Genomic DNA, 27,017 nt, shown 5'->3' on the forward strand with positions numbered 1-27,017 from the left:
TCTTGGAAAGTTGCAATACAAAACACCTTTACGGCTGTGGCATACACCTCCTGCTGTCTCTGCAGCACAGAACACAAGTATTTAGATATGAACATTGCTTGCACAAACCAATTAATGTATGTAAGCAAACAAAGAAAAGAGAGACTTTATTATTAAGGAAATCAGTACCATAAAAAAATCACAGCAGTCAACAATATAATTGTCCTTTTTTCTTAACAGAATTCTGTGAAACTCAATTTGCTGTGGTTTGTAACACAATAGGTAATGACACTGGAGTTCCAATATCATGTAATTTTTTTTTCTTTTTTAATACAATGAGTAAAAAATTTGGTCTTAAAGTTACTTCAAGGAACTAGAAAGATCAGGTAGACACATTCAATTTTTATATGAATATGTATTGTTAGACAAACAGTATCAGATATGCATTGTTTCCAAAGGACTGAGTGTTACATGCATTCAGTAAGAGCAGGTATCAGCTCACGTGAGCTGATAATTGGGATCCAGTCATAGGCCAACACGTGAGGCAAGTATTTAGGCTCAAGTCAGAGAGAAGGTTAGAATACAGAAAATAGAGCAAACAGGAATGTAAAGAAATGTCATAATGGATATTACAAGTGATTTTCTTGACAAATGTCTTGACTGCCATATTGTTCAGATCTGTGACTTCCTGTTTACCTTTTCAATCCTTTACTAGAATACATTTACATATTTTCTGGGGGAAAAAAAAAAAGAAGGAAATATTTCTGCATTTAACAAAACCTGTCATTTAGCAATAACACTCCAACAAACCTGAAGGCAACAGCACACATGCTGTTTTATTACTGTGCATAAAAGTCAATGTTCTCAAAAACTGCAGCTTACATCACATAAGGCATCTTCAAAGTATGGCTCTCAAAAGAAATTCTTTAACCATAGCAACAAGAGTCTATAAATATTCATAAAAGTAATTTCAACATACCTAGTATCAGAAACAGATTAACCATTTGATGTTCAACAGAGAAGAAAAACTATCATTTATATCGATATATCTCTTCGATGCCTCCAATACCAATTAAAACAAATTATGCAATTGCACTTTTTACTGAAAACCTTGCAGAAACAGTCTTGCTCATTGGTATCAAATGTTTAGTGTGTTTTTTGGTTTATTTTGGTTTTTAAAGCAAGGAAATTAGTGGGCCATTCAAGTCAGTAATTTGTTCCATACCAGTTATTTACTTTTTTGGTGCTTACATAAAGCACTAAATTGACTATAATATACTCCTTGGTTTCTTCCAGCCATATCAACTTAACACAAACTTTACCCTCTGAATCTGCATAGTTTGTGGTATAGATATGGCCCATGTAATCATAAAGGCCAGATGTCCTGGAGGACAGTTCCACGTGGACTGGGGCACTGAAACACCAGAAGGGCTCTCCTATTTCATCCAAGAGAGTAAGATTCATCATGTAGCAGTCCTACAAACACAAACAGAAGAGATTATTTCTTTATGCCATGGCACAGTAAGTAGATCTGTCCCCGATTTCAGGAGAAGTATCAAGGGTTCAGAGAGCAATTTTTTGTATGAAAACTAAAAATTCAAAATATAATTGACAGTGCTCCACTGATTACTGCAAAGCAACAAATACTTATTTAGGTTTCCTACAGAAATCAAGATTACAACATACAGACATCAAAAGCTGTGCTACAGAAGGTAGCACTGTCAACTCAAATCAGACATTATTTCTAGAACAGTTTTAAGCCTTTAACATCTGTGTTTCTCAATTATTAGTAACCTTACCACGCAAACAAATGACAGTCCTTTCAATATGAGAAAGCAACTTAAGTTTCAAATCAAGTTTGGAACTCGTGTGAATGCAACAATGTTTGCAGAGATACTCAGAGACCACCCCAAGGAAGTGTATAGACACTATTACCCTTAACATGTCAGCTGTAAAAGGAAGCTTTACAGCACTTTTTGAATGGCTCCAAGCTTTGGTTCCCAAAAATGTAATACTAATATATCTTTCCACCCTCCACATAATTCCTCCTTTTAAAAATTCTTGAAAATGTTGCTTTACAACATTACACAATTACATAATTTTATAATGCTAATGTCAGGAAGCCACTTCTTCAGCACTTGCAAACTGATAATTTCACATGTCCCTTAAAAGCACAGGAATTGTGTGTCATTGTTAGTATCAGCTGTTACTTATTCTCATGAGCTCTAAATCACTAAATGAATCAATTATCTTAATTATGTAGTACATATGCATTACTTCCAGGAGTAATGCTCCAAAAGTATAAAAAAAAGAAAACAACAACACGTATTCCATGCCAAGAAAAAAATAATTTGGAATGCTTTATTTCTCTGTGCTACATAGTTGTGTTTCTGTTGCTTTAACACTTTTTTTGCGATTACTTTACTTCAATCAAACAATAGAGAGCAGATGGCATAAATACAAGGCAATATGATACATACAATTTTCCTAAGCATTTTACTACAGACTATGCTAGAAATACAGAATTCAAATCAAACCTAATGATGATGTAATAAACTTACATGAGCTATAAAATCAGTTGAAACAAGAAAGAATTACTATTTTCCTGGTCTGACAACTTGCATATATAAAAGGCCCATTCTGAAAAGTAAAGCAGGGTGGTTTGGAGTGTTGGGATGTTTGAGTTCTTCCCATGTATTTCTGTCCTGGTTCCAGCCAGGACAGGGTTAATCTCTGCAGTAGCCAGGAGGGGGAATGGCTAGGACCCAGAGGTTATTCTATATAACCTCACACCATTTCCAGGGAGGGGGAAGAGCACACTTCCAGGTCAGGGCAGCTTGGCATAGTTGGGTCAGGTTCCATGGGAATCACTTGACTCTCTCTTGTACACTATTGTTATTAATACTGTTGCTGTTAGTGTTCGTTTTCTTATCTCATTGCTGTTTCCAGTAAATTGTTCTTATCCCAACCCGTGATGTTTAGCTTTTTTGACTCCAGTTCTCCTCTCCAGCCACTGCAGGGCAGAGGGAGGAGGACAGGCAGGGATGAGTGGGGTGTGGTTTGGAGTGTTTGCAGTGGGAAGACTAAATTTGAGAATACCATTCCTAAATCACAACAATTTCTAAACTATCTGTACTTCAGCAATTAATTTTTTATAAAAAATACCCAGATGTGAAAAAAAAAAAGCTTTTGGTTTGGTTTTTTTTTGTTTGTTTTCTTTAGAGCATTGAGCAAAATTCAAATAAATTCAAAGTAGTGGCACACTCTGCTTCTGTGGCTGTTATTTGGTCTCCACATGTTTTAAGAATTTTAGACATTTATGTTAAAATCTACATGGAATTCTACCCACAGCTTTCTGTTGACCTGTTCCATCTCTCACCACAAAATAGGAGGTTTAAAAAAAATATTGTACTCTTTATTTTTTCCTAAAAACAAATATTCAATATAACTGATGCTGCAAGCACACAGGACAGAGAGTAAAATTAAAAAAACTAAAAACTACAGCCATAGCTCTCTGTTTCCTCTGACAGTTAACTTCCCAAATTCTTTTGTGCTACTCATGAAAAAAAAAAAAAAAAATCTGCCAAGCAGCTGTTAATCCCATTCAATGGTTTGGGTTGGAAGATGCCTTTAATGATTACCTGGTTCCACCTCTACTGCTATGGGCAGGGACACCTTCCGCTACACCAGGTAGCTCCCAGACCCATCCAGCCTGGCCTTGAACTCTTACAGGGATGGGGCATCCACAGCACAGCTTCTCTGGGCAACCTCATCCTGTACCTCACCAACCTCAGTGTAAAAAAAAACCAAAAAATCTTTCTTATGTCCAATGTACATGTTCTTTACATGCTCTTTCAGTTTAAAAACACTGTCCCTTGTTCTGTCACTACAGGCCTTGGTAAACAAGCCTCCCTCAACTACGTTATCAAACAATATTCCACTGCACATTTATGCAGGATTAGCAGAAACAACAGCTTTATTAATTTTTAGGTTTTATTCAAAACAAGTGCCAAAATCAAAACCAAGTGTTGAACTAGATAAATTTTCATTAGTGTTTACATTACATTTATCAGAATTTTTGTAATTTCTGAAATATTCATGCAGCTGAAGTACATTTAAAAATATGTGCCTTCACCACTACTGCAAAATCTAGAGAACTGCTCTCAAACTTTCTTCGAAATAATGCTCTTAGGAATTTTATCCAATAGAATGAGTGAGCATTCCTCTAAAATACATACAGTTAAACCAGTTGACCAATGCACATGACTCAAGCTAGATGCTGACTGTGTGAACGTGGACTCTGCCTGTGTCTATTGGCATTTTAACATTCTCCAGCATTTCCAAACTTCCACTGCATATACATAGTAGCACAGAACTGCATAGTATTTCCCCAGGGGTTCAAGACTTATTGTCAGCAAAAAAACTCCAAACAAACAAACAAACAAAAAAAATCACCAGACCAAACCAAACAAACAAACCCACCAAAAAGTACATCTGCATTACAGTTTTTTTTTTGTCCAGCATTTCCAGGCAGGGCTGGTCAGTCACAGCACCCTGCTGAGTGGAAACCACTGAAGTCATCACTTATGCACAATGGTTCTTATCATGCAATCTAGACTCCAAGACAGAAAGGATAAAACTTTTTTTTCCAAAATTCACACCTTTTTTTGCAATATCTGAATGGAGGTCTTTTTCTAGTTAAAGACCTTTGACAAACAAAAGCATTTTAAAAATTAGCATATTTAGGATGCACAATCTTAATTCTGTTTTGAGATAAGGGTTTCCAGAAACAAAAAATATTTCTGACCTTTACATTGCCTTTAAACACATCTGTTTCCCAGGATAAGCCAAGTGTCCCAATAAGAGGCAAGTGCTTCCTATTATCCTTTAAGCTTACAACTGTGAGCCTCAAGTATCCATTTGCAATGTCACCTGAAAGTACAAACAATATATAACATTTTATCAGTACAAGTCAAGTACACTGTATATGTTCTCTTATTTTCTGTTCATGTCTTTATTTTCTTCCCACTCACCAATAAGGAACCCTGACATACTTCAATAGCTAGATATCATGCACATTATAGAGAAATTAAGCTGCAGTTCAGGGCTTCGAACCTGTGATCCCCAGTAGAAGCAGCAGCTAAATGGTCTTTTGTATTTTTTAGTATAAAAATATGAATGGCACCTAAAGAACTTACACAAGGATGCAATATTTCATTTTCATGCCACCAGTGCCTCCACCACTACCCACTCCCCAAAAGTCAAGCTCAACACATTACACATGAAACAAATTATGATATTTTCCCTGTCCTTTTTTAAAATTATTTAAATCTCTCAGCTCTGACTGGTAACTCAAATAACACAATGCAACAGGGTATAAGGATAACTATCAATCGTCCTTGGAAAGGATATTGCATCATTTAAATTGACACACAGTATGCTTTGATTTGAATCAAGTTTTTAAATTATGGATTTGTTCATTTTATAAACGGCTTTCCAAAGCCTCACTTTCATTTTTTTGACAGAATTATTATGATTAATGATTTTTTTATTACTACATATAACCACATTTCTTTGGTATCTCTTCCTCTCTTTTCCGAAGAGATCAACTGTTTTTAATTGTTCTTTTTCCCTTGTTATCAGAGAAGGAAAGTTAACCAGGGAGTCCAATGGTCTAACTATAACTTGGGGCACATCATAATGAACATGATCTCTGACTACAAAAAAAAAGTAAAAATAAAAGCATCACATCATGACACAAGCAGATTTCTCAGTAGGGCATCCCTTAAACAAATTTCCTTGAACAAGAGAGACTCTCTTAAAAGAGCAAACAAAAGTAGTAGAAACCTCAATATAAAAAAAGGAAGTAAGTATCTAGCACTTGGAGGAGGCAGATAGGAAGGTAAAGAAGGAATTCCTAAGAACATACTGCTTGTTCAGGATCCTGTAGCAGGTCCTGGATGTTAAGATAATAACTGAAGGGGCTTCTAGAGGTTTAAGATACAAGTGATGAAAGTGAAAAAGAGAAGCATTTTGCCTGGGATTCACCTTCAATCCAGCCCAAGTAGCAGCACGAGGCTGCAGACAGAAGAAGCAACATCAGAAAGGCGGGTTGTGAGTTAAACAGCTGTAGCCTGTGTGTAGAGGCAGCAAAACCTTTGTCTGGTGGCTGCTTTAAGCAGATAGCTGGAGGCAGTGACAGAGAAAGCCAGTCTAACAGAGAAGCCAGAAACTCCTCTGTATTGGTTCTGTGGGACCAAGCAACTCCCAAGAGATGCCTGGCCACAAACCAATGCAGGAAAGGCATCACTCACAAGTGAGCAGTCCAAAGAATATTTACTCTGGGGAGAAAGCAGCCCAGCATGACAGAGGACAGAAGCTGCAGGTTTTCAGGTATAGACACTATCAAGAATAGGAGCGTGAATACAGTAAAACCAACATGACTTTGTCCAGGAGATATTTTGTATTGTTGAAGGAATATGCAATGCTCCAGACAGTGACACCCACTGTCCTCGCAGAGAAGTCCCCAAAAACTCAGTGAGAAAAACATAAGCAGAGTTCATTTCCAGGATCTAGCTCAAAGTGTAAAAAAGATATTGATACCTACCCAAATAGTTCAGTTCCAAACCTCAATAAATCAAATCCAATTACATGATTTCATTCAAAGTAAAAATATCTTAGATAAACACTTTACCGAGTGAACACTTAAAGTTCACATTTAAAATTGAGCTTTTAGACAAGAGACTTGAAAACATCGGTTGACAAGCATTTCTTTCAAAGTTATCTGCAATTCTGATTTGAATGGAAACAGCTATTTCTCTTACTCATTCAAAACAAATTAAAATTTGAATGGAATAAAAACAGGCTGTAAAAAGCATACTGCTAATAAATTCGTGAAGTCCAGGACATCACTACTATAGCATGGCATTAATACAGCATTGCTAGATGGGTCACCTGGTTAAGGTTATAAAGCCTCGACTGCAGTTACTTCTTAATTTTAGCCAGAACAGAAATAGGCAACAGATCAGGAATCCGAAGGCTAATTATTCAAGGGTTAGTTAATCCAATCTTTGGATAATATTTTTTTAATATAAAAGCTTCATTGAAGTCCTCAAAACAAGAAAAAAGTCTGTCTAGAAATGAGCAAGAAGCTCAAGGCCAAGTACTAAAATCTCCCCTTCCTCACCCCAGTCAGATGAGAAAAGGAAATTAAGGGACAGAACAAGCTATGCTAAACATACCAAGAGAAACACAGAAGAAGCAAACTGGACAGGGCTTTCTTCAGCCTGATCTATACTTTGTTTCATTGCCTCCTTGTAATATCTAAAATCCAGGGTTTATGCAAGACATGTATAGCAGCAAAGCAGCAAAACAAGTTATAGGGAACAAATATTTTGAGATAAAGGTAATACCAATAAAAAGAACATATATCATGTAGACAAACCGCAAGGGAAAGAAATAAACAACCCAACAGTTCCAAGGCACTTATTTAAGCTAAAAGCCAAGAAAGTTTGTTTTGCTAACCAAGCCTTCAGTGCAAGTTGTAATTTGATTGGCATTTTCAGAGGAAAGGCTGTGCTTAACACTACTTCTGGTGCCAACAACCAGCCTTACCACACTGCAGTGGTCATTTAAACTTGCAAATCAATCTTCAAGGTCAAGCAAAACATTTCAAATACGTGATATGAAATTTTACAAACAAATCTTAACAGCTATCTAAACAAACCAAAATCACCCCTTATATTTTGCAAACACAAGACATCAATCTACATCACAACAAGAAATAACATTGAAAAGTCAAAGCTTAAACTACCATGTGGCTACAAAGCTCTGCTTAAAAGGTTGAAAATCTAGGGAAATACATTTCAAGAATGTTTATTAAGAAGCTAGATTCATGGCCCATCATATGAAAAGCCTGTCATAGCTTCCTGAAAACAAGGTAAGTTTTCTACATATTTTCAATTCAATTTTTAAGTACTTAGCCATATTCACTCTACAGTATCTGATAACAAGACCATATTACCAATGCTGTTTACATGAAAGGGAGTATAAAATAAAATGCTAAAACCTAACCAAAACAGAGTGACAAAACAGGTAGTCACTGCAGTGTAAGTATTAATAACAGAAAAAAAAATCTGAAGCCATATAAACTCCATTTGCTTGGTTTAATGAAGTGTGATATAATTTTTAAAATTTAATAGTAAGAATTCTGAAAAAGTAACTGAAAATAGAGCAGAAAAATGAAGCAAAACATTAATAAGCATTAACAAAAAGCAGACATAAAACTAAACTCAAATTAGTTATTTTGCAGAATAGAAATGGGTATTCTCTGGTAGCCTAGGAACGTACAGATTCCTGTTGGAAACCAATAAAAAGGAAAACACCAGTATAATAACTGACAACTGTGTCTCACGTTGTGGAAACTGCCATTGGCATGTCACATCCATAATTTAAAATAAATCTGGACTGAGCAGAGAATTTAAAGAAATAGCAAGACTTCTCAGCATGTCTGAGACCTCCATGCTTCAGAGTCCTCCCAGAGAATGGGACAAAGGGTATTATTAGAATGGAGCCTACAAACAAAGCACAAATCCTCAAATACAACCAGCTTGGACGAACCTACACTGTCAGCCACATTCAGAAACACCATGTTTACCAGAAAGAGCAAAACGAACTACAAATCACAATGAAAATACGTGAAAGCAGACAGCCCTAAGCTGCCTCACTACGTTTTTGTAGAAAGTCAAGCATTTTAAAAAAGTAATTATTGTGCAAGCACGGGGAAGGGACTAGATGACAAATAAGCTTTTTGTCTGCAGAACCACAGGTTCAAATGAGACCAGAACCTAGTGGCTGTCACACTGCTGAAGGTCACAAACCCAAAACAGTTCAGAAAACACTAGTGATCATAAAACAGATTCTGTAACATGCAAAACTATAGCTCATAGACATTTGCTACAATTTGCATAAACATCACCAGAATCTTTTAAGGAAGTAGATTCTAAGCAGCAAAAAAGTGAATTGTGCCACAATACTCCTTCTTTTTGTGCAACTGTATAAAATTTTAACTTCATAAAATAAAACATGATATTTGCCTCAAAAATTAAAACCAGAAACTAAACAGAAACCCAAAACCCCAACCATATGGCCAATTTAAAAACAGAATTTTCTCTTGTGGGTATAAAGAGGACTCCTGTATTGTACAACATTCAGGTAAGATTTCTTGCTACATGGATAGACTTTCACTGAAGTTTTAGCCTTAGAAATATTCCTTTATTTCAAGCTTGAAGCTTTTCTGGAATTTGAAAACATACATATTTCAGATTCAAGGACTACAACACTTCACACTATGCACAAGGTTGAAGGTTGAAGTCTAAATGACAGTTTTTGGAGTGACCAAGTGATCAAATACAAATTGGAAAAAAAAACAAAAACAAAAACAAAAACAAAAACAAAACAAAAACAAACAAGCAAACAAAAAAATACCTGAATCACAGGAAACTTGTTTTAACTCCATAAATGCACTGGAGCCTGACAACATCGCCCTCTACTGTCTCCAAAACGGCTCAGTAGTAACGTCATCACATAAAATACTGAGGAGCAATAATTAACTTTCTGTATTTAATTTTTAATTGCTCAATTTTAATATTTTAATCTGTATCTGCTGACAGAAAGACAGCCGTGTAGCTGTAGGAAGGGTTGTGCTAAAGTTCAGTCAAAGGAGAGATCACCTATATGTATGTGCAAAACCATAGTACAATTCTGAAGTTGGGCTGTACAAAAACAACACGTGTCTCATGAAAGAAAATACTGAGAACCAAAAGAAGCAGCAAAGTTAAAAACAATCACTGAAATTGTTTACTACACAATGAAAGGATGTCAGAGGAATCTGAACAACTTTAAACTGACTGAGATAAAAACTATACGTTTTAAAAGTTCACAGTAACTTCTACAAACGTATTTAAATATTTAATCTGTCAATGTACCTAAAGTATACTCAAACAGAATTCTATAGAAATAGGCCTCCAAAATGTGTGAGGACAAACCGTCTCTCCTTTATAGTATCCGAATGGAAGGAACAACAACATGTACCAATAGCTGTGCCACTGCATTATTAACACAGCACTGTTCCAAATGAAAACACCCTGACAATCTGCAGAACTTGTGTCTCAGGCCTGACACTGTGTCAGTGTAACAGCAGGCAGAGTTCACACAGAGCAGGCTTACTTATGATGCCACACAACACCCCATGTAGATATAAAGAAATCACACAAAGAACAGAAAGACAACTTGCTCTTAAAAATCCATCTCAGTTTCTGCCCTTAAAACAGAGACAACTGGATACAAGAAGGAAAGACATAACAGGGATTATTTTAAAACCAGACATTGCTGTTCTGTCAGCTATACCTTTTCTGCAGAAGAGGTTCCTGAATGTTCCACGCAGGTAGGTGCAGCTTCTACCATGCATTTCCAGATGCAGACTGTAGTCATGCAGTCCATATTCTGGGTCAATATCATCGAATGCAGGTTTATTAAGTGGAGGGGCATATTGACTTAAATAATAAAATAATAACAGTATGATTAAGCAAGGGGAAATTACTTAACAGAAGGAGATATAATACATAGCCCTACATTTAGACTATCATCTTCAGAGAGTTTTGAAATCAAACATCTCTAGTTTATCACACTTCTTTTAAGCTACCTTCTACAGCATCTAATACTTCTAATCAGCTGTTCAGCAAAGGCAGAAAATAATGGCAGTCAGCTTTAAAAGGTGAATCTGTTGAACTCCAAAATATGGACTTGTCTCCAGAAAAGAAAAAAGCATCAGCTTAAATGCAAATCTAAAAGCCCACATACTAGAGAGTTCTCTAAAAGAGCAATTACTGGGATAATGTTGTCTGTGCCTAATCAAAAGAAAAACTACTCCACACAAATTACCTGAAGAGACCAAATGCCAGAGGCAACTAAACTTCTACTTAGGATCCTATTTAGTACTATGGGAGATGGTGTTAAATCTTACCTTCTGTGCTAAAAAGAGCCACACTAAGTTACAGGGAGCACAGACTACCAGCAGATACAACAGTATCTGAACAGAAAGCTGAGGGGAAAATAAATTCTCCAAATATTGTTGTAAAGCTAACAAATTCCATCCTTTTAAACAGTTTACAGTGTATAAACAGGTATTGTATTATATTATACGCTACAATACACACATATACATAAATACCTCATAAGAAATCCAGCTAATTTCCCAAGAGGACTGAAAGATAAATGCAGGCACCTTACCAATTTATCAGAATTTTTTTCTCCCCTCTTACACAGCTAAAGATTACTTTCCTACTTCCTAAAATGTCTCTCTCTTTTCTCAGTCTTTTAGATTGGAAGAGGGAATAGAAAGACTGCTTGTGAAAAGGGAGGAAGTATTGGTAGTGTATTTCTAACCTTCTCAATACAGCAAGTACTAGCACACTTGTAAAATTAACTTATCTCCTTAGTAGTATAACAATTGCAACATTTTAGTATGAAAATGCTTCTACAGTCTTGTATATAGTTACTGTAACTTGTTTATATTAAACAAGAATAGTTAAATACTGCCTAAATATAAACCTCCTACCAGCAGCCCATTTTAACTGTAACAGTCAAAGCTTTATTCAAAAGGTTATCTTTATTACCCACAAAGAAGAAACCAAACTTACACAGTAGCAGAACCCAGAATGCTTCTCTCAAGAAGTTGATGATAATGAAGACTCACCATAACGAAAGCAATTTCATTTTTCTCCTGAAAAGTTAATTAAAGTAGATGTATTTTCATCTGAAAATGCTTTTTTTCCACAAGTCTTTCTGAGCATTAAAATTCATAGATAAATGCTGCTGCTTATTACTCTGCCTTTTACTGTAATAATGTTAATAATGGCTTGCTTTAACACTTGGCCTCCTACAACTGCTAGCGTCTTTTCACAAGAGCACAGAATATATGTAAAAGATTACAGCATTTCTATATTAGGGGGGAAGAGAGGGAAACTAGCTATATTAGGGCAAAAGTTATCAGAGAAATCCATGAATTGTACTCCTCTAGCCTCTACTTACCATTTCAAAATGGATACCTAAACAGAATCAAACAGGACTTACCCCCAGCTACTGAATACCTAAGCATCAAGTTTATTTTCATATGTAAGGAACTACTTGCAAAGAGAGCTAACATCACTGAGGAATATAGAATTATTCAACAGAAATAGTAAATTTCAAAGTAAAACCTCAGGTGTCTTCACCAGATTACATACTCCTGGGAGAATGTTAAGACATAACTCTCTATTGGGCTAACATTGCTCAAAGAAAACATCACAGCTCAATGTGAGAACTAAATACAGACAAAGGTATCTATTTACTCCGAGAATATAGAATGCTAGGATTTCAGCTCTTTCCTTTTTTTTGAAGTCCCACATTTGCAAACACCTAAGTCAATAGCAAAACTATTCAGAGCCAGCAGTCCATTACTGTCCTGAAATGTGGGTAACTATTATTTTTATCTCTGGGTTACCAGAAAATGACATCCTCTGTTTGAGCTTTTGGGTTCTTAACTACTTCTGTACTTTCGTAGGGCAAAATTACAGCTCTAAAAGATACAACAACTGAGATTTATCAGTAACAGTGTCTCTCACTCTTTCTCTATCCAAATATCAGAAGGCGCACATAACCTGTCCTAGGTTGCCAAAACTGCCAGCATCAACAGTTTCGGTGATGCAGCTGAGCTATGTGTGAAACGCTCAAGACATGAGGCCTCAAGACATGAGGCATTTGCAATTCCTACACCCATTTACAGTTAACCACCTACACAGAGGATAAGAACTGCTGTTCAGAAAAACTCCTGGAGTGAGGCACTTGAGGCTTAACAACTGTGTGGAACTTAGTTATGATTGAACCATTTCCAGGTGCTGAAAGAGTTGTCTTTCCAAGCATGGGAGGGGGCAATGCACTAGCAAGACTACAGGGACAACGACATGGGGACAACAGCCTAGTAAAGTTCTGAAGATACAAAAGAAATTGTTGTTCGCTTATCGGAGCTCTCCATAGATCAAGACAACCTGTAACAGGCTTATGCAGGTCAGCCAGTCTCAAGTTTTCTAGGAAATGGACTTCCACTCCTATCTCTATGTAAAAGAAATATTCCTACTCTGGTTTTAAATGCCTCTGGTGATTGTGCATATTTGAGGTAGCACATTTCCAGCTGGAAATTAGACACAGCTTTGAGCAACTGCTCACAGGTTCCCTTAGGGAATTTCCTTGCCAGTGCCAAGTAACATAAGTCCATGTCAGTAACATGGCTGAGGGAGGAAGAAAGGGCTGCCACCACTGAAATCAGACCAAGAGCAGAACCCCTGAGATAGGATTCCACAGCACCTAGCCCGATGCAACTTCAGTCACCAAGGTCCCAGCGTATTCTCTGCAGAGATACAGATTCCTTTCATGTACAAGTCTACTTCAGATGTTCTGCACTGCTCTCTAAAGACATTGATCTCTACACACAGCCTACAGAGACCAACTGCTTAACTTAGACCCTTAATAGCAAGAATTTAATACCCCCAAAAGGGCATGATTTACAGCATTCCTACTGCTGGTGCAGGATATGGCTACTTGGTGATGTAGATTAAAGCTAAGTTGCCTTGTGGGGACTCATCACTTTGAGTGATGGGGACAGGGCATGGCATGAATCAGGGGAAGAAGCACATCTCTCCTCAAATCATTCTATTTAAAATGACTCCAGGATACCAAACTTTGGCGTGTGAAGACTGCAAAGTAAATAAAACTGAACACAGTATCTAACAGAGTATGATACATAATTGATCTTTTAATTAGAGGTGGATTTTTTAAAAAATACAGATATTCCTGTGACAGCTCTTTAGAAAACAATAAATAATCAACTAGCTGTCCCTACCTGCATTTTGTTGTTACTACGTTAGACAAGATCTTCCAAAATGCAAAGGAAAAAACCCTAGAAATCTCCCCAAAACTACAAGGCAAAAATATATATTCCTTCAAGTCATAATATAATACTGAAACAAATGTAATGTTATCTTACCTTCCAAATTCCTACTAAGAGTCCTGGATTCAGACTGAAGAGCTGAACAAGGCTGTCACCACCAACTGCTACACTGCTTTCAGTCAGGTTAGCAAGATGGTATTCAGCAATTAAGGAACGTCTTCGAGGTCTTTGAACAGAACATAAATGTAGCAAAAAGGCTATGTCTCCTTATTTATGTTAAAGTTCAATCTAATTTCATTTTTAACTCTGAAATCTGACCAACAGCATACAATGAAAATGGTTTCAGCATACAGTCATAAACTGTATGTTCGAACAGCTACAGTGTAGTAGCAAGATCTCAACCCCTAACAGGAAAACAAACAAAAACACCACAAGATATTCTAATATCCTCTTAAAAATGAAGAAAAACTTAAGTGCTAGCCTGGTTTTACAAAATACCCAGAGAATTACTTTATAATTTGTTTTTAATACTATGATGGTAGTAAATGGAATCACTGAAGTTTTGTCAGTATGAAGACAGCTACTCATGCAAATTCTTCTTCCACAGAAGCAAAATTCAAAGGAAAGGATCAAACTGTACATATAACAAATTAAAAGCTTTTGTTAGAGCAAGCTTTTCTTTTTAAGCATTTTTTCTACATCTTTCCTGTAATTAAAGATATTTTACATATCTTTTTAAGTCTTCACTTCATATAAAATCTGTAACACCCTTTAACTAAAGCTCAGACTTCACAGACATTAACTAATGATGCACTAAAAAAAAAAAAAAGACCAGAAAGCAGAGTCTGTGTTACCTACTCAGAAAGGAGAAAAAAAGTCTTTCTAAAACCCTTTGTAGACTTGGGCTCTTATTATATTCAAAACAGTTCTTAGATTTACTAATAGAATCACTGTAGTATCACCTACCACACACTGCTGGGAAGACAGCAACCAACAGGAACTTCATCACATTACCTTGAACTGTAGTATCCGGGGCAGTGACAGGACATCACAGAATCACAGACAGAATGTTAAGGTGTTGGAATGGCCCTTAAAGATCATCTAGTCCCAAGCCTCCTGCAGTGGGTAAGGACACCTCCCACTAGACCAGGTCACCCAAGGCCTTATCCAGCCTGGCTTTGAACAGTGCCAGGGTTGAGGCATCCACAACTTCCCTGGGCAACCTCTCCCAGTGTCTTGCCACCCTCAGAGTAAATAATTTCTTCCTAATCAACATCAACACTTTTCATCTCTAAGTCAATCAGGCTCCTGCCGAAACAGGAACATTCCCAAAGTCCCTGTACTAGCTCCTTACAGTCTTAACACTGACATTCTGAAATTGGTAAAACCATTATCTTCATGTATATTCACAAGTTCTAAAAACTTAACCTGTGAAATAAATACACCAACTGCCTGCAAGTTTTCTTTTACTATTTTCTACATATGAATCACCATATTGGTAAATCAACTATATTTCCTGTATAATTTGACTGCAAGACTTGTTCAGTTGACGTTAAACAAAAGGTTTCTCTTCATTTATTTATTTCTTAAGCAAATACTTTGCTGTTGCTTGAGGAACTAGGTTTTTTGTGGGTGAACAATTCTCTCTTTTCAAAGCTCTTTTCATGGCAAGGGGCTTTCTGTAAGAGGCATGTAGCTGATACTGCACATACAATACACACAGACCCAGACATGTTCAAAACTCCTTGACAGCAAGCAAATACCTCAAATACTTTTCATTTAAATATCTTTTCTCAGAATATAATTCCAGAAAAACATTGTACAACTTAAGTTACAAAATAACAGGTATGCTGTGGACTGTTTTTTTAAAAGCATGTACTTAGATTGCACTCACAGTTACACACCAAGTTCCCTAAATTCACACACCTATCAGACAGAAAATAAATGTTAACATAGATTACCTGACTGTAGCCCTATAAATACTGATGAGCTGTTCCAAGCTAAAGGTCGCACATTAAATTCTTCTAGATTTACATGTTTCTTTCACACCCATTTGTATCTATGCCACAGATTCAGCTTTCCAAGGCAGGACCTATCAGTCTATATAACACGTGCCAATAGCTGCATTAACCTATGAATTAATGTCATAGCTTGTTGGATTATACTGTCTCTTGTTAAAAAGCTCTACTAATAAAGAAGAACATAGGCTTTGGAAGAAATGATACAGAGAGGTTTTCTAACAAAGAACTAACTTGTTGAGTCCAACCAAGGTCAGATAGCTCCTACAATATGTTATCAATTGGTTACACAAACAAAACAAAAAAAAAAAAATCACAAATCCTATGTTAAAACTCACCCATTCTTGTTGGGAGGTCTGCTTTGGTCAAGAAGCAGTGGTGTAACTCCAAATAGTTTTAGGGTTGACACGACATCTAAGCATGGCCAGTTTGTACTATACCAAAGTATGGTAACAGATGTGTCCTTAAATGACAGGCTTGCCTTCTCCACTATATGTTCTTTTCCATTTTTTTCCTTTAGAACAATTATCCAACTCAAGCCCGAGACTCTGTTATTTAGGTATTCAAAGGGGAGAGGGATATAAAAAAAAATAATAAGATTCCCCAAACTTAAACTATGCTTTCAAGAGAATTTTCAAATTTCTACTAGCTGCTGCTGCTTATGTTTCTCAGGCTTAGTAATTTATAGGCTATGATATCTTCTCATTATAACACATGTTATAGCCCTCTTTCCATACCCCCTCCCAGCATTTCCAAAGCCATTAATATTCTGTACACTGTTCTTGAGTAAACCACTTCTGTGACAAGGAATTGCTTACTTCATAGCTTCTTTGTTTTTAAATGGAAGACCTGTATAAGGATCTAGAGGTTTAGCAAGTCGCATTACTCTAGTTTTGACAGCAGCTGTTTGTTTCAAGATATATTCTTTCTTCCAGTACCCAGGCTTTTTATCATGCAGAGCAGCACAGCCCAAGGGAACAGCTTCTGTTTGTTCAGACTTCATTTTCCAAATTGTCCTTTTTGGCTGCAAACAACTGGAATAGATTTTCAGCCAAATTCCACTGAAAATAAAAATAGAATAAGAGGAAAACCACATACATTTCAAGAATAGTCAATTTTTTATACTCACATCTCGGCTATGCTTGAGCATAATGTTAGCAGAAAAACATGAAGTCCCAGATTATCAGCAAACTATATTCGATCTAAATCTAAGTTTCTAGAAGAGCAGAAACTGGAGCCTCCTAGCTATGAGTCAAAATACAAGGTCATGGTTGTACATTTTTTCCCATTTTGACCTTCCAAAAGCCCGTATAAGGTCAGGTTCCCAGGTGCAAACATGAAGGCTCAGGAACCCAAGGATGCTAAATGTCAGCATTTCTCATGGGCTTACTAGGCTACCTAAAAGACTGGAATCTCAGAACACATTTCTTGTTCTAGATTATACATACCAAATGAAATCCACTTAAAGCTTTCTGCTCTACCATAGAGGGAAAAAAAGAAAAAGTTATTCAGTTAATTCTTACTATGCTTCAATCAGGTTGATAAACATCTCAACTACATACACAGAAAATGTCTGACTAGTGCTCTAGAAAGCAGACTAATTGGATATTGAGAACTTCCCACTGGTTTACATCTCTCAGTAGCACACCAGAGCATGTGGTTTTCAAAAAGCCTTCCTTCCCCTTATGCTGCTACTTCCTTCACAGATACTCACTGAACAGATTTAAAAATAAAAATAAAAAAATTATAACACAAACAACAGCAAAATAAACAGATCTGAGATAAAGCTATCATAAGGAAACTATGAAAAGGTAAGTCTTGTTTGTCTTCCTGAAAATACAGGATCCAGGATGAAGCTCAGACTCAGCAACTGAGGGGAGAACTGATAAGGGTTAAGCAGTTACTTTTGAAAATTCCTCCACAAAACAACAATGCATCCTCCTCACACAGAATCAGCTAGTGGAAAAAGTGGTTTAATACCTCTTACTCAACAAAGATAACCTGTACCCCTCAAGTTTCTCACACAACTGAAAGTGGGGTGGAGGGGGGTAAGTAGAATCACCTATGTTTGGTGGTACCAGTGTCACATCAATCCCTTTTGCACTCTGTTTGGAAAACCTGAGAGAAGACATGACCTTCTGAAGACAAAGAAACATGTGACAGGAATAATGGCTTCATCTCTTCCACGTCAGAAAAACTCTGAGGTAACATTTTCAACCCTCATATCCCAGAATCTCTAGGACAATTCATGGAATATTGAGTACAAGAAGTTACAAGAATTCAAACAACAATCTGTGACTAAAGGTTTCCAACAAGTTTTCTAATTTTGAAGTGCTAGACACACAGTTTACATAACTGCACTAAAGAAAATTAATAGCAAGAGAAACAAATTCTCAAAAGACATTTTCTACCATTTATCAGCAAGATTACCTTTACCAGTCCTCACTTATCCCCAGGCAAACTTACATTAACGTGCTTTGTAATGCATTTTCCCCTCTCCTTAAAACATTAAAGCATTCAAGGACTGAATCCATCCCACACTGCCTCCTACCCATCAAAATCATTCTTAATTGATCAGCTGCTAAGAATAAGCCCCTACAACATGTTGAGAGTCAGGCTCTGGTTATTGATGCAAACATACTATGGAATTTTGTAAAAACCTTCCAGCCTGTTGCTGTACAGATATACACAGAATGCTTCACTGTCATTTTTTCAGACAAAGCTGTTCAAAACACACAGACCATGACTGGTAAAGGTGGGTTCACAGCCAACATGACCATCTGACTTTCATTTCTATGAAGTAGGGGCAGGGGAACATGAAGGACAATTCCACAAGTAAAATAAACATTTAAGATACTTCTTTTTTAAGACCAGAGAAAGCAACCAGGTTATTATATAGCATAAAATATTTCCAATAGAGGGAGAACCTTTTTATTTAATTCCAAAGCAGTTTAGAATTGTGGGGTAATGAAAACAGCGGAGAGAAGTCCCTGACATATCATCATCAGAGGAAACTGAGCTGTGTATCATCTGACTGGTCTTAATCACTCCAAATACTCCTCTTGCAACACTCTCCTGTTAACCAGAAACCCCTTCCCAAGAGAGACATCCTTTCTTTTACGGGGAGAGATACTCTACATCTGACTGCATGATGCTGAAAAGACAGGGCTTAGTAGTAGGCATTTCCGGCATTTTGAAGGTTCAGGCTCAGGCAATATAGGTGACAAAAGACAGACCTGCCACCAATACCTAGCAGACTTGTCCTCACTCTCAGTTACGTGTTGCTTCTTCCTTTTCCAAGAAAAGTGTTGTGCAAGCAGATGAGAAATCAGTTCAAGAAGCTCAAAAATTCAGTTTGGGCAGGGAGGTAGAGAAGAAAAAGAAGGACTTGGAATCACAAGTGTTTAGGAAGGTATCGCTGCCCCTTCATCCTCAAATTCTGAAGAAGTCAGGGCAGATATATCAAAAAGGCATCCTTTGCCTCTTTCACATGCACTTTTTGCCTCAAATATGAAGCTAATCTCAAGACCTCTTATTGGATGTTACTACCAGCCAAACAAAGCTCTTACTGCTAATTCAAGTGCCAGAATCAGACACAGTTCATCATCAATCATCACCTGACCACAAGATCAAAAAGATTCTTACCCCGTGCTCTGGCTATTCACTTCCTCTTCTGTGTGTACAACCTGCGGGTGATCAAAGTCCTCAGGGTTTCAGACAGACCATCTATGTGAGCTTCCCACATGGCACGACAAGAAGGCTGGAATAACACCACATGGGGCAAGGAGGGTGCAGAAAGAGGACTCAGAAACATTTCCTTGTCTTCAACAGTTATACTGAGTCACCAGTGCCAAGGAACTGTACAAGCGCAGACATAATTTGAAAAGCCCAAAGACAAAGCACTGCATTAGGCAGCACAGACACATCATAATGAAAAACTGATGGTCCTGTTGCACCAAGGACAGCACCCTGTACATCCAGGAAAGAAGAAAAAACCTAAAATAGATATTCTGCCTAAAGTACAAGATCAGATTTGTCAGAGAAATATGCAGGGACTTCAATTAAAACTTCAAAACAAGACTTGGGGTCTCAAGAAGGTCCATGAAAATCCAAGAGGAAAATGACGTGGTCCCACTGAACCAGTCAATCTCCTAGATAAGAGAAGTATCTGTTCCCCGAATCCCATTTGTTCAGATATAGTAATCTCTGTCGAGATTAGAAAATGGAATCAGACATTGCTGAGATGGAGACAGATGAATCAACCTTCCCTGTAGAGCCACAATGATTTTATCCTATCTTACTACCCTAAAGTGGAAAACACATACTAAGATATATAATTTGTCACCTATGCAATTTTTATCTACACTTACCTGCTGACACCTTCAAAACATAAATCTGGATTACAGTCTTCCCTTTAGATTAATCAGTTCTGAAGGTGCCAATGCCAATGTAAACCAATTCACTGCACAAGTTTTGGCAAATAAGGGAGAAATGGATTCATACCAGATGCAGCAACTTCCTATACAGGAAGACATTTTCTCACTCAAACAACACTAATGTAGCAGATTCCTAGAAAAAAAGGGATACCCAGACATCCCAATTATCACGTACCAAACCGGGTCTCTCCACTCTATACTTTCACAAAATTATCATGATATTGGTAGGAGCCACTCGTGAACTCTGTACAAGCAATCGCTTACAAAAAATGTGTCAGTATTTATCTTCATCTCTTTTGTTTTCATGCAGAAGTCACCAAAATTTGACAGAAAGAGCAACAGATAAAACCTACTAGTGGATCATTTGATTAAATCAATCCCTTTGCAAAATCCTGATGAAAGACTTGATAAGTAGAACTTCAAAATTATGAAAGCCACTGGCTACACATCACTGAGGATTGCCTGGTCCAAAAGGCTTGTGCAGGTGCATGAGAATACAAACAAACACATGCAAATTTTACAAGAAAACAAATGTAAATAGCAACATTTCAAAGCATTGTATTTAGTTTTCACCTCTTAACTCCCATTAAACAACAGGGCTTGCACAGCTAGAATTCCATACAATACATTGTACTGTGGGCTATGAAGTATACTGGCAGCAGAGTAACTGCTCATAGGTTCATGCATCAGTGCTCTGGCACCAGAGAAACTAAATTAAAAAGACTCATAACTCTGGTAAACTCAACAGCTGCCCAACTGAGACCAGCACTTACACCTTCCCTCTTCCTTACTTGTCATTAGCCAGATCATAGAAGAGTTTATTCACACAACCGACAGACAACAGGGACACAGCATCCAAATACGAAAATATCTTCAGCAGCATTTCTGATGGCATGCTGGAAAACAGGAGAAAGAGGAACATTGTTAGACTTGCCTGCAAACTCCAGAAATTACACAGGCAAAGAATTTGAAATCCAAACCAGAGTAAAACAAAAGAAGTGGAAACTATCAACTTGTAAACACACAAATCAAAAAAATCACCTGAAAAGTTAACCCAGAGTTTGGGTTCTGATTTAACTCTCTGATATATGGCATTTGAATAAAACAATTCATCACAGCTTTTTAAAGTGGTACAGAACAATTACATGAAAAGTTATGGTTTTGCATTTTCACTAACTTTGTAACTTTAATAGAGTTTGAAATTACACTACCTCATTCAATCTCAGTTTCTTACTGCTTGTACCACGACTTTAACATTTAGTCCATAACCACCAGTATTTGCCAAAACTGCAGATATCTTTCCTCCTGACTGTGGCATCAGGTCTCAGGATGCACCAGGACAGAAATGCCCTAGTCAAACAGTAAGATCATGCTCTACTTCATCATAATCTTCAAACTACATGCGCTCAGGGTTCTCACACAGTTTTCAACAGAAAAACATGAACATAAGAGCCAAGTGGCATCTTGCGATCATTAAAGTTTCTGTGCATCTGGAAGGCTGCCTGAAATGCAGGTGCCAGTCTAAGCATGATAAGCCCAAGATACCCTGGAGATAAGCCACCATGATTTTATTATTAACAGACAGAAACCTCATACCCTTCAAGTAGCGCCTCATAACTGCACAGAGTTTAAAATAGATGCATTTTATACCTTAAGTTTTTGGAGCATAGAGAATGGTCACATCAAAATCACCACTGAAAATACAAGGTGCTGTGAAAGTCAGTGCCCTAGCTGTGCCTTATCCTTTTACTACTGTGTCATTTACAACAGTTGTTGATTTATAATACTTTACTCCAAAAGCACAGGGTTGTCAAGGGGAGCATTATAATGCCAATACTCCAATGTTTGTATTAAAACTCAGAATCTTTGCTGTAATAACATTGAGGCAATGTGCCAAAACTTGCAACATGCCAAAACTTGCAACATGCCAAAACTTGCACGGTTATTATGCAAAATAACCCATAAACTGAAAGCCCATAGTAGTGCATTTATTCCAGAGAGAATTTAGAAATGATCCCTTAAAAATATGCAAATTAAATAAAATAATACACTTGATCCAGAATTCTCAACAGCAGTTTTCACAACCACATTACTTTTTATTTGCAGGAAGCTGAAAGGATTTTTTTTCCTTTTTTCTCTCATCTTTCACACCAGACTAGCAGCATAAAGGTATCGACCTGGCATTCCAGTGTAAAACAGAAATCATTACACAGGAAGCTACCAAATGAATAAACCAAGGAAAATTATTAATCTTTCAGGTAACATATTCTTAGATGGAGTTCTCTGTAAAAATGTAACTAATTTTCAAAAAGAAAACTCAGGTTTATATTGAAAGTGCCTTTTCACTCAGGATTATATTGAAAGTGTCTTTTAACTGTCAAACAGTAAGGGAAACATCTACCTTTCAGCAAATATGCAACAGTCATTTATTCCTCCCCCCTCATCTCACTCCACCATCCTCAGCCTCTCTATACAAAATAAAAACCAAGAATCAAGAGAAAAATACAAAGTTTGATTCCGAACTGGCTTTTATTGAAGTAATAAAATAATCATTTTTATTCTCAAGGAAGAACACTGCCCATGACATGCAAAGGAGTTGCTGAAGGCTTCACATGGCTTGGAAAAGCTACTTACTTCATATGAACTTAGAAAAGGAGGCAAAGGACAACCAAAGCAGTAAACATTAGAAGGTGAATACAGGATCACAAAGTAGGCCAGGAAAGTAAATCTTTTCAACTCAAAACATCTGACATAGAAATTTCTAGTATATGAACATAACGACTGTAAGCAGTCAAAAGATGGCTTAGAGTCTGCAAGGGGTCTTCCTAAACCAAGGACACACTCACCTCTCAATGCACACCCTTGGTTTCCATTTTACAGCAGGAGTCAAATGCAGACTTTTAATTCCAGCATTTACAGTTTCAGAGCACTCCCCAGGCCTGGCAGCAAAGGTCCTTAACCTATTTCTAAGAAAGAAAAGCTGTTAGGAGTCACATCTTCAAAAAATGAAGAAATATGCGTATTGCGCACACCTAGACACAACATTTCAATTGAGGTAGGATTCAAGGAATACATCATATGGCAACTCATTATTATCTGCTCACAGATTTGAAAAATTATCACCAAGTTAAAATACCTGATGCCAGGAAGATGTCAGATTTAAACTCATAGCTGTCTCTCGTGTGATTAATCCCTCACAGTAGTCAGAAGGGAGTAGTGTCACTCCACCAAACCAGTTTGAATTCAGTAGAGATTTATTAGGGTTATACAGCTGCATCACTGTGGTCACCACAACCAAGCCCCACAGAGGTCTCTGCAGTGAGTCGAACTCACTGATTAATCTTCTGGTTTGCAACATTACTCCAGAGACATTTTTGAGCCATCCAACTTTGGTAAGCTATTAAAAGACACTAAATAAAACAATTCCTTGAACCTTTCTCAAAAACTTTTGAGGTTCAAAAATAATTTCCCTGAACATACAACAGAATCAAATTTGAAAAAAAAAAATTATAGTCTTATTTCAGACCTTCTCGTGCTAAAATATTCACAAATCTGAGAGATAAGTGCTAGTTCAACAGGTAAGATGGGTATCAATGTTTTTATAGCTCATCAGTACATCACAATTTGGATAGAAATTAGTTTATTTTATTAAAGAAAGCAAATATGCATATGCAAATATGCAAATAAATTCTTAAAATCCAACTGGCTGCATATTTTTCCAAGTTTTCTGATAGCAAGGACTTTGTAAGCTGTAATTAATAAACTGAGATTGAAACTCTATCTTAATCAAGTCCTTGCACTTTATACCCACTAATGCCACCAAGCAGGCAGAGCTCCCCATTCACTGCATTAGTGATGTTTTAAATTCCCAGATGACTTTCTAACATGTCATCAAACCAGCTCTGGGTTTCTAGGCAACCAATTGATACTGGGGAAAAAAAATTTTAAGTATATGGGTACCATGTGCATTTCACACACGCTGTTCCTGATTTAGCATTGGTTTATGCTCAAAGAAAAATAAAAATAGAAAGTAAAGAACAATTCCACATTGTCAACTGGGCTACATGGAAAAAAAATCCAAGACATTTTACTGAGAATTGTTATAACACAAAAAGACATGCACATTTTAGCTTGGGTGCCAATCACTAACAGACCATCTACAACTATAACAGACAACTATAAAGAAATAACCAGGTAACAAATATGACCTGGAGGTCAAGCAAAGGTTTTACTCATGTATCAGGATCAAGAAGTACATTTGGATGATAAGCCACTAACAAACTCAATTTTTCAAGAGCCATTAAAGGGATTTAGGGACACAAGTCATGTTCAACAGCAGCAAAGCTATCACTTCTGTATGTTCCACGACAGCATGGCCCAGGCTATTCTGCCCTGAATCCAAGCTGAAAGCATGGACATAATTAGTTTGGGTATACTCTACAGAGACCCAAGTTCATAAACTCCAGGTACAGGAGTAATTCAGATAAGAAGCTAGGTCCTGGATTTTAAAACACACTTTTGTACAGCCATAACCTGAACTGCCTGTATTCAGTCCTTCCTGCTCATTTTAACCACTCCTTGCACCCCCCTCTTCTTCACCCTCTCTTATCTGAGAAATGTTGCCTACACATGCCTTGAAAACTTCAATGTAATATATACGCCTTTTGAAAGCTTCAGTTTAAAAATAATACAAATATGAACTTTGTTGAGTCTTCCAAAACAAAAATACTCTTAAGGCGTGAACAACAGCAAATCCAATCCATAAACTATTTTTCAAGTATTGTGCGTGCTAAGATTTTAAATTAATATTGACAAAACACTTTTACACCACATTGACAAAGCTTGGGCAGATAAGCACAAGTCAATGATGGCTGTTACGTCCCCTCTTTAGAGACTTCCAGAACAGCTGAGATGCTCTTACTTAGAGGTACAATAACTTCAACTGCTTTTTCATTAGCTTTCAACTTGTGGGACTTGGTTTTGTACCAGTATTTTCACTTTCATACCCTACAGTACTTGCAGTGTGACTTGGTTTTTTGATGGTCAGCAAACAAGTCCCTTTCAAGTAATGTATATTAAATGTTAAGTAATGAAAAACACCTGTCTCCTTCTCCAAATTTTAAAGCATAGCTGGGGATAAACAGAAATTAGCGCAATCATAGAATTAACTGGGTTGGAAGAGACCTCCGAGATCATCAAGTCCAACCCTTGATCCAACCCCACTGTGATTACTAGATCATGGCACTCAGTGCCACATCCAGCCTCGTCTTAAAAACCTCCAGGGACGGTGAATCCACCACCTCTCTGGGCAGGCCATTCCAATGCCTGATCACTCTCTCTATAAAGAACTTCTTTCTAATATCCAACCTAAACCTCCCCTGGCAGAGCTTAAGCCCATGCCCTCTTGTCCTACTGCTGATCGCCTGGGAGAAGAGACCGAACCCCCCCCTGGCTACAACCTCCTTTCAGGGAGTTGGAGAGAGTGATGAGGTTACCCCTGAGCCTCCTCTTCTCCAGACTAAACAATCCCAGCTCCCTCAGCCTCTCCTCACAGGACTTGTGTTCAAGTCCCTTCACCAGCCTGGTTGCTCTTCTCTGGACCTGCTCCAGCACCTCAATGTCTTTCCTGAACTGAGGGGCCCAGAGCTGAACACAATACTCAAGGTGTGGTCTCACCAGTGCTGAGTACAGGGGAAGGATCACTTCCCTCGTCCTGCTGGCAAAACGTTTTGACTTTTTTCTCTTCATCTAACAATTATGAAGTCTTTTTACAAGGTGGATATTATCCCACTCCATTTACAGGTTAAAGAGGAAACAAAAAGAAAAGAAACAACAGGGGAAATAAAACTGCTAATAAAATTCAAGGTTGCACAAATGGGGGAGCAGAAAAATCTGCTTTCTCAACATTGTTTCTAAAATTTAAATTCTTGGAGGCTGAACGTGTACTATAAAAATTAGGCTAATCACACCTTCCACAGTGAAAACTGCACATTTATTAGAAAGGCCTATCTACCCCGACTATATTATACGTTAGCCACTAGGATAACCAGTAGTTTGTAGCTAGGCTACTGCTTATTATAGTAGCTCCTCCAAACTCAAGGACACACCCAATCTTAAGCCCCCCTTCCCAGGCAGAAAAAAGGTGCATTAAACCCAGGACTCCGCGCACCTGGCAACACCTGCGTTTTCCCACTTCAAGGGGCAAGGAGGGGAGGGCACCATGGCCGTGAGGGCGTACATGGCCACAGCCCTGGCCGTGACAATTTCAGAGCTGTAAACCAGAGCCGTGAGACAGACAGGTGGAAAGGGTTTCCCAGAGGAGCAACGGGTGTCGAGGTTAAAACAACTACTCTGGCCGGGCAAGGTGACGGCGGCCAAACAGGCAGACCTGGGCCGGCAGAGCCCCGGGCCGGCAGAGCCCCGCTCGCCACGCCCCTCGTTACCTGACGCGGCCCGTCGCCATGGCCGCTCAGCAGCGCCACAGCGCCCCGGCTTCGCGCCGCCAGCGGGGAAGCAAGGAGGGAAGGAAGAGCGCTGCCTCCTCCCGCGGGCCGCCGCAGGGCGGGACGGCGCTCGCCCGAGGGAGGAGGAGCCCAGGCG

The 27,017-nt window shown here is 37.9% G+C and overlaps 1 protein-coding gene across 1 annotated transcript; it reads right to left on the reverse strand.

The window, feature by feature from the left end:
- Positions 1–46: 46 nt before the first annotated feature.
- FBXO15 (F-box protein 15) lies at positions 47–26,958 on the reverse strand. Its single transcript, XM_050313635.1, has 10 exons — positions 26,861–26,958; positions 23,264–23,383; positions 21,209–21,313; positions 16,800–17,042; positions 16,320–16,529; positions 14,060–14,189; positions 11,679–11,761; positions 10,387–10,532; positions 4,787–4,911; positions 47–1,455 (listed from the first exon to the last, which is right to left on the reverse strand). The coding sequence occupies exons 1-10, from the start codon at positions 26,878–26,880 to the stop codon at positions 1,186–1,188; spliced, it is 1,452 nt and encodes a 483-aa protein (XP_050169592.1). The 5' UTR covers positions 26,881–26,958; the 3' UTR covers positions 47–1,185.
- Positions 26,959–27,017: the final 59 nt, after the last annotated feature.

Source organism: Myiozetetes cayanensis, unplaced genomic scaffold (genome assembly GCF_022539395.1).
Source record: "Myiozetetes cayanensis isolate MyiCay16 unplaced genomic scaffold, myiCay2020 scf1, whole genome shotgun sequence".
Classification (NCBI taxonomy): Eukaryota; Metazoa; Chordata; class Aves; order Passeriformes; family Tyrannidae; genus Myiozetetes; species Myiozetetes cayanensis.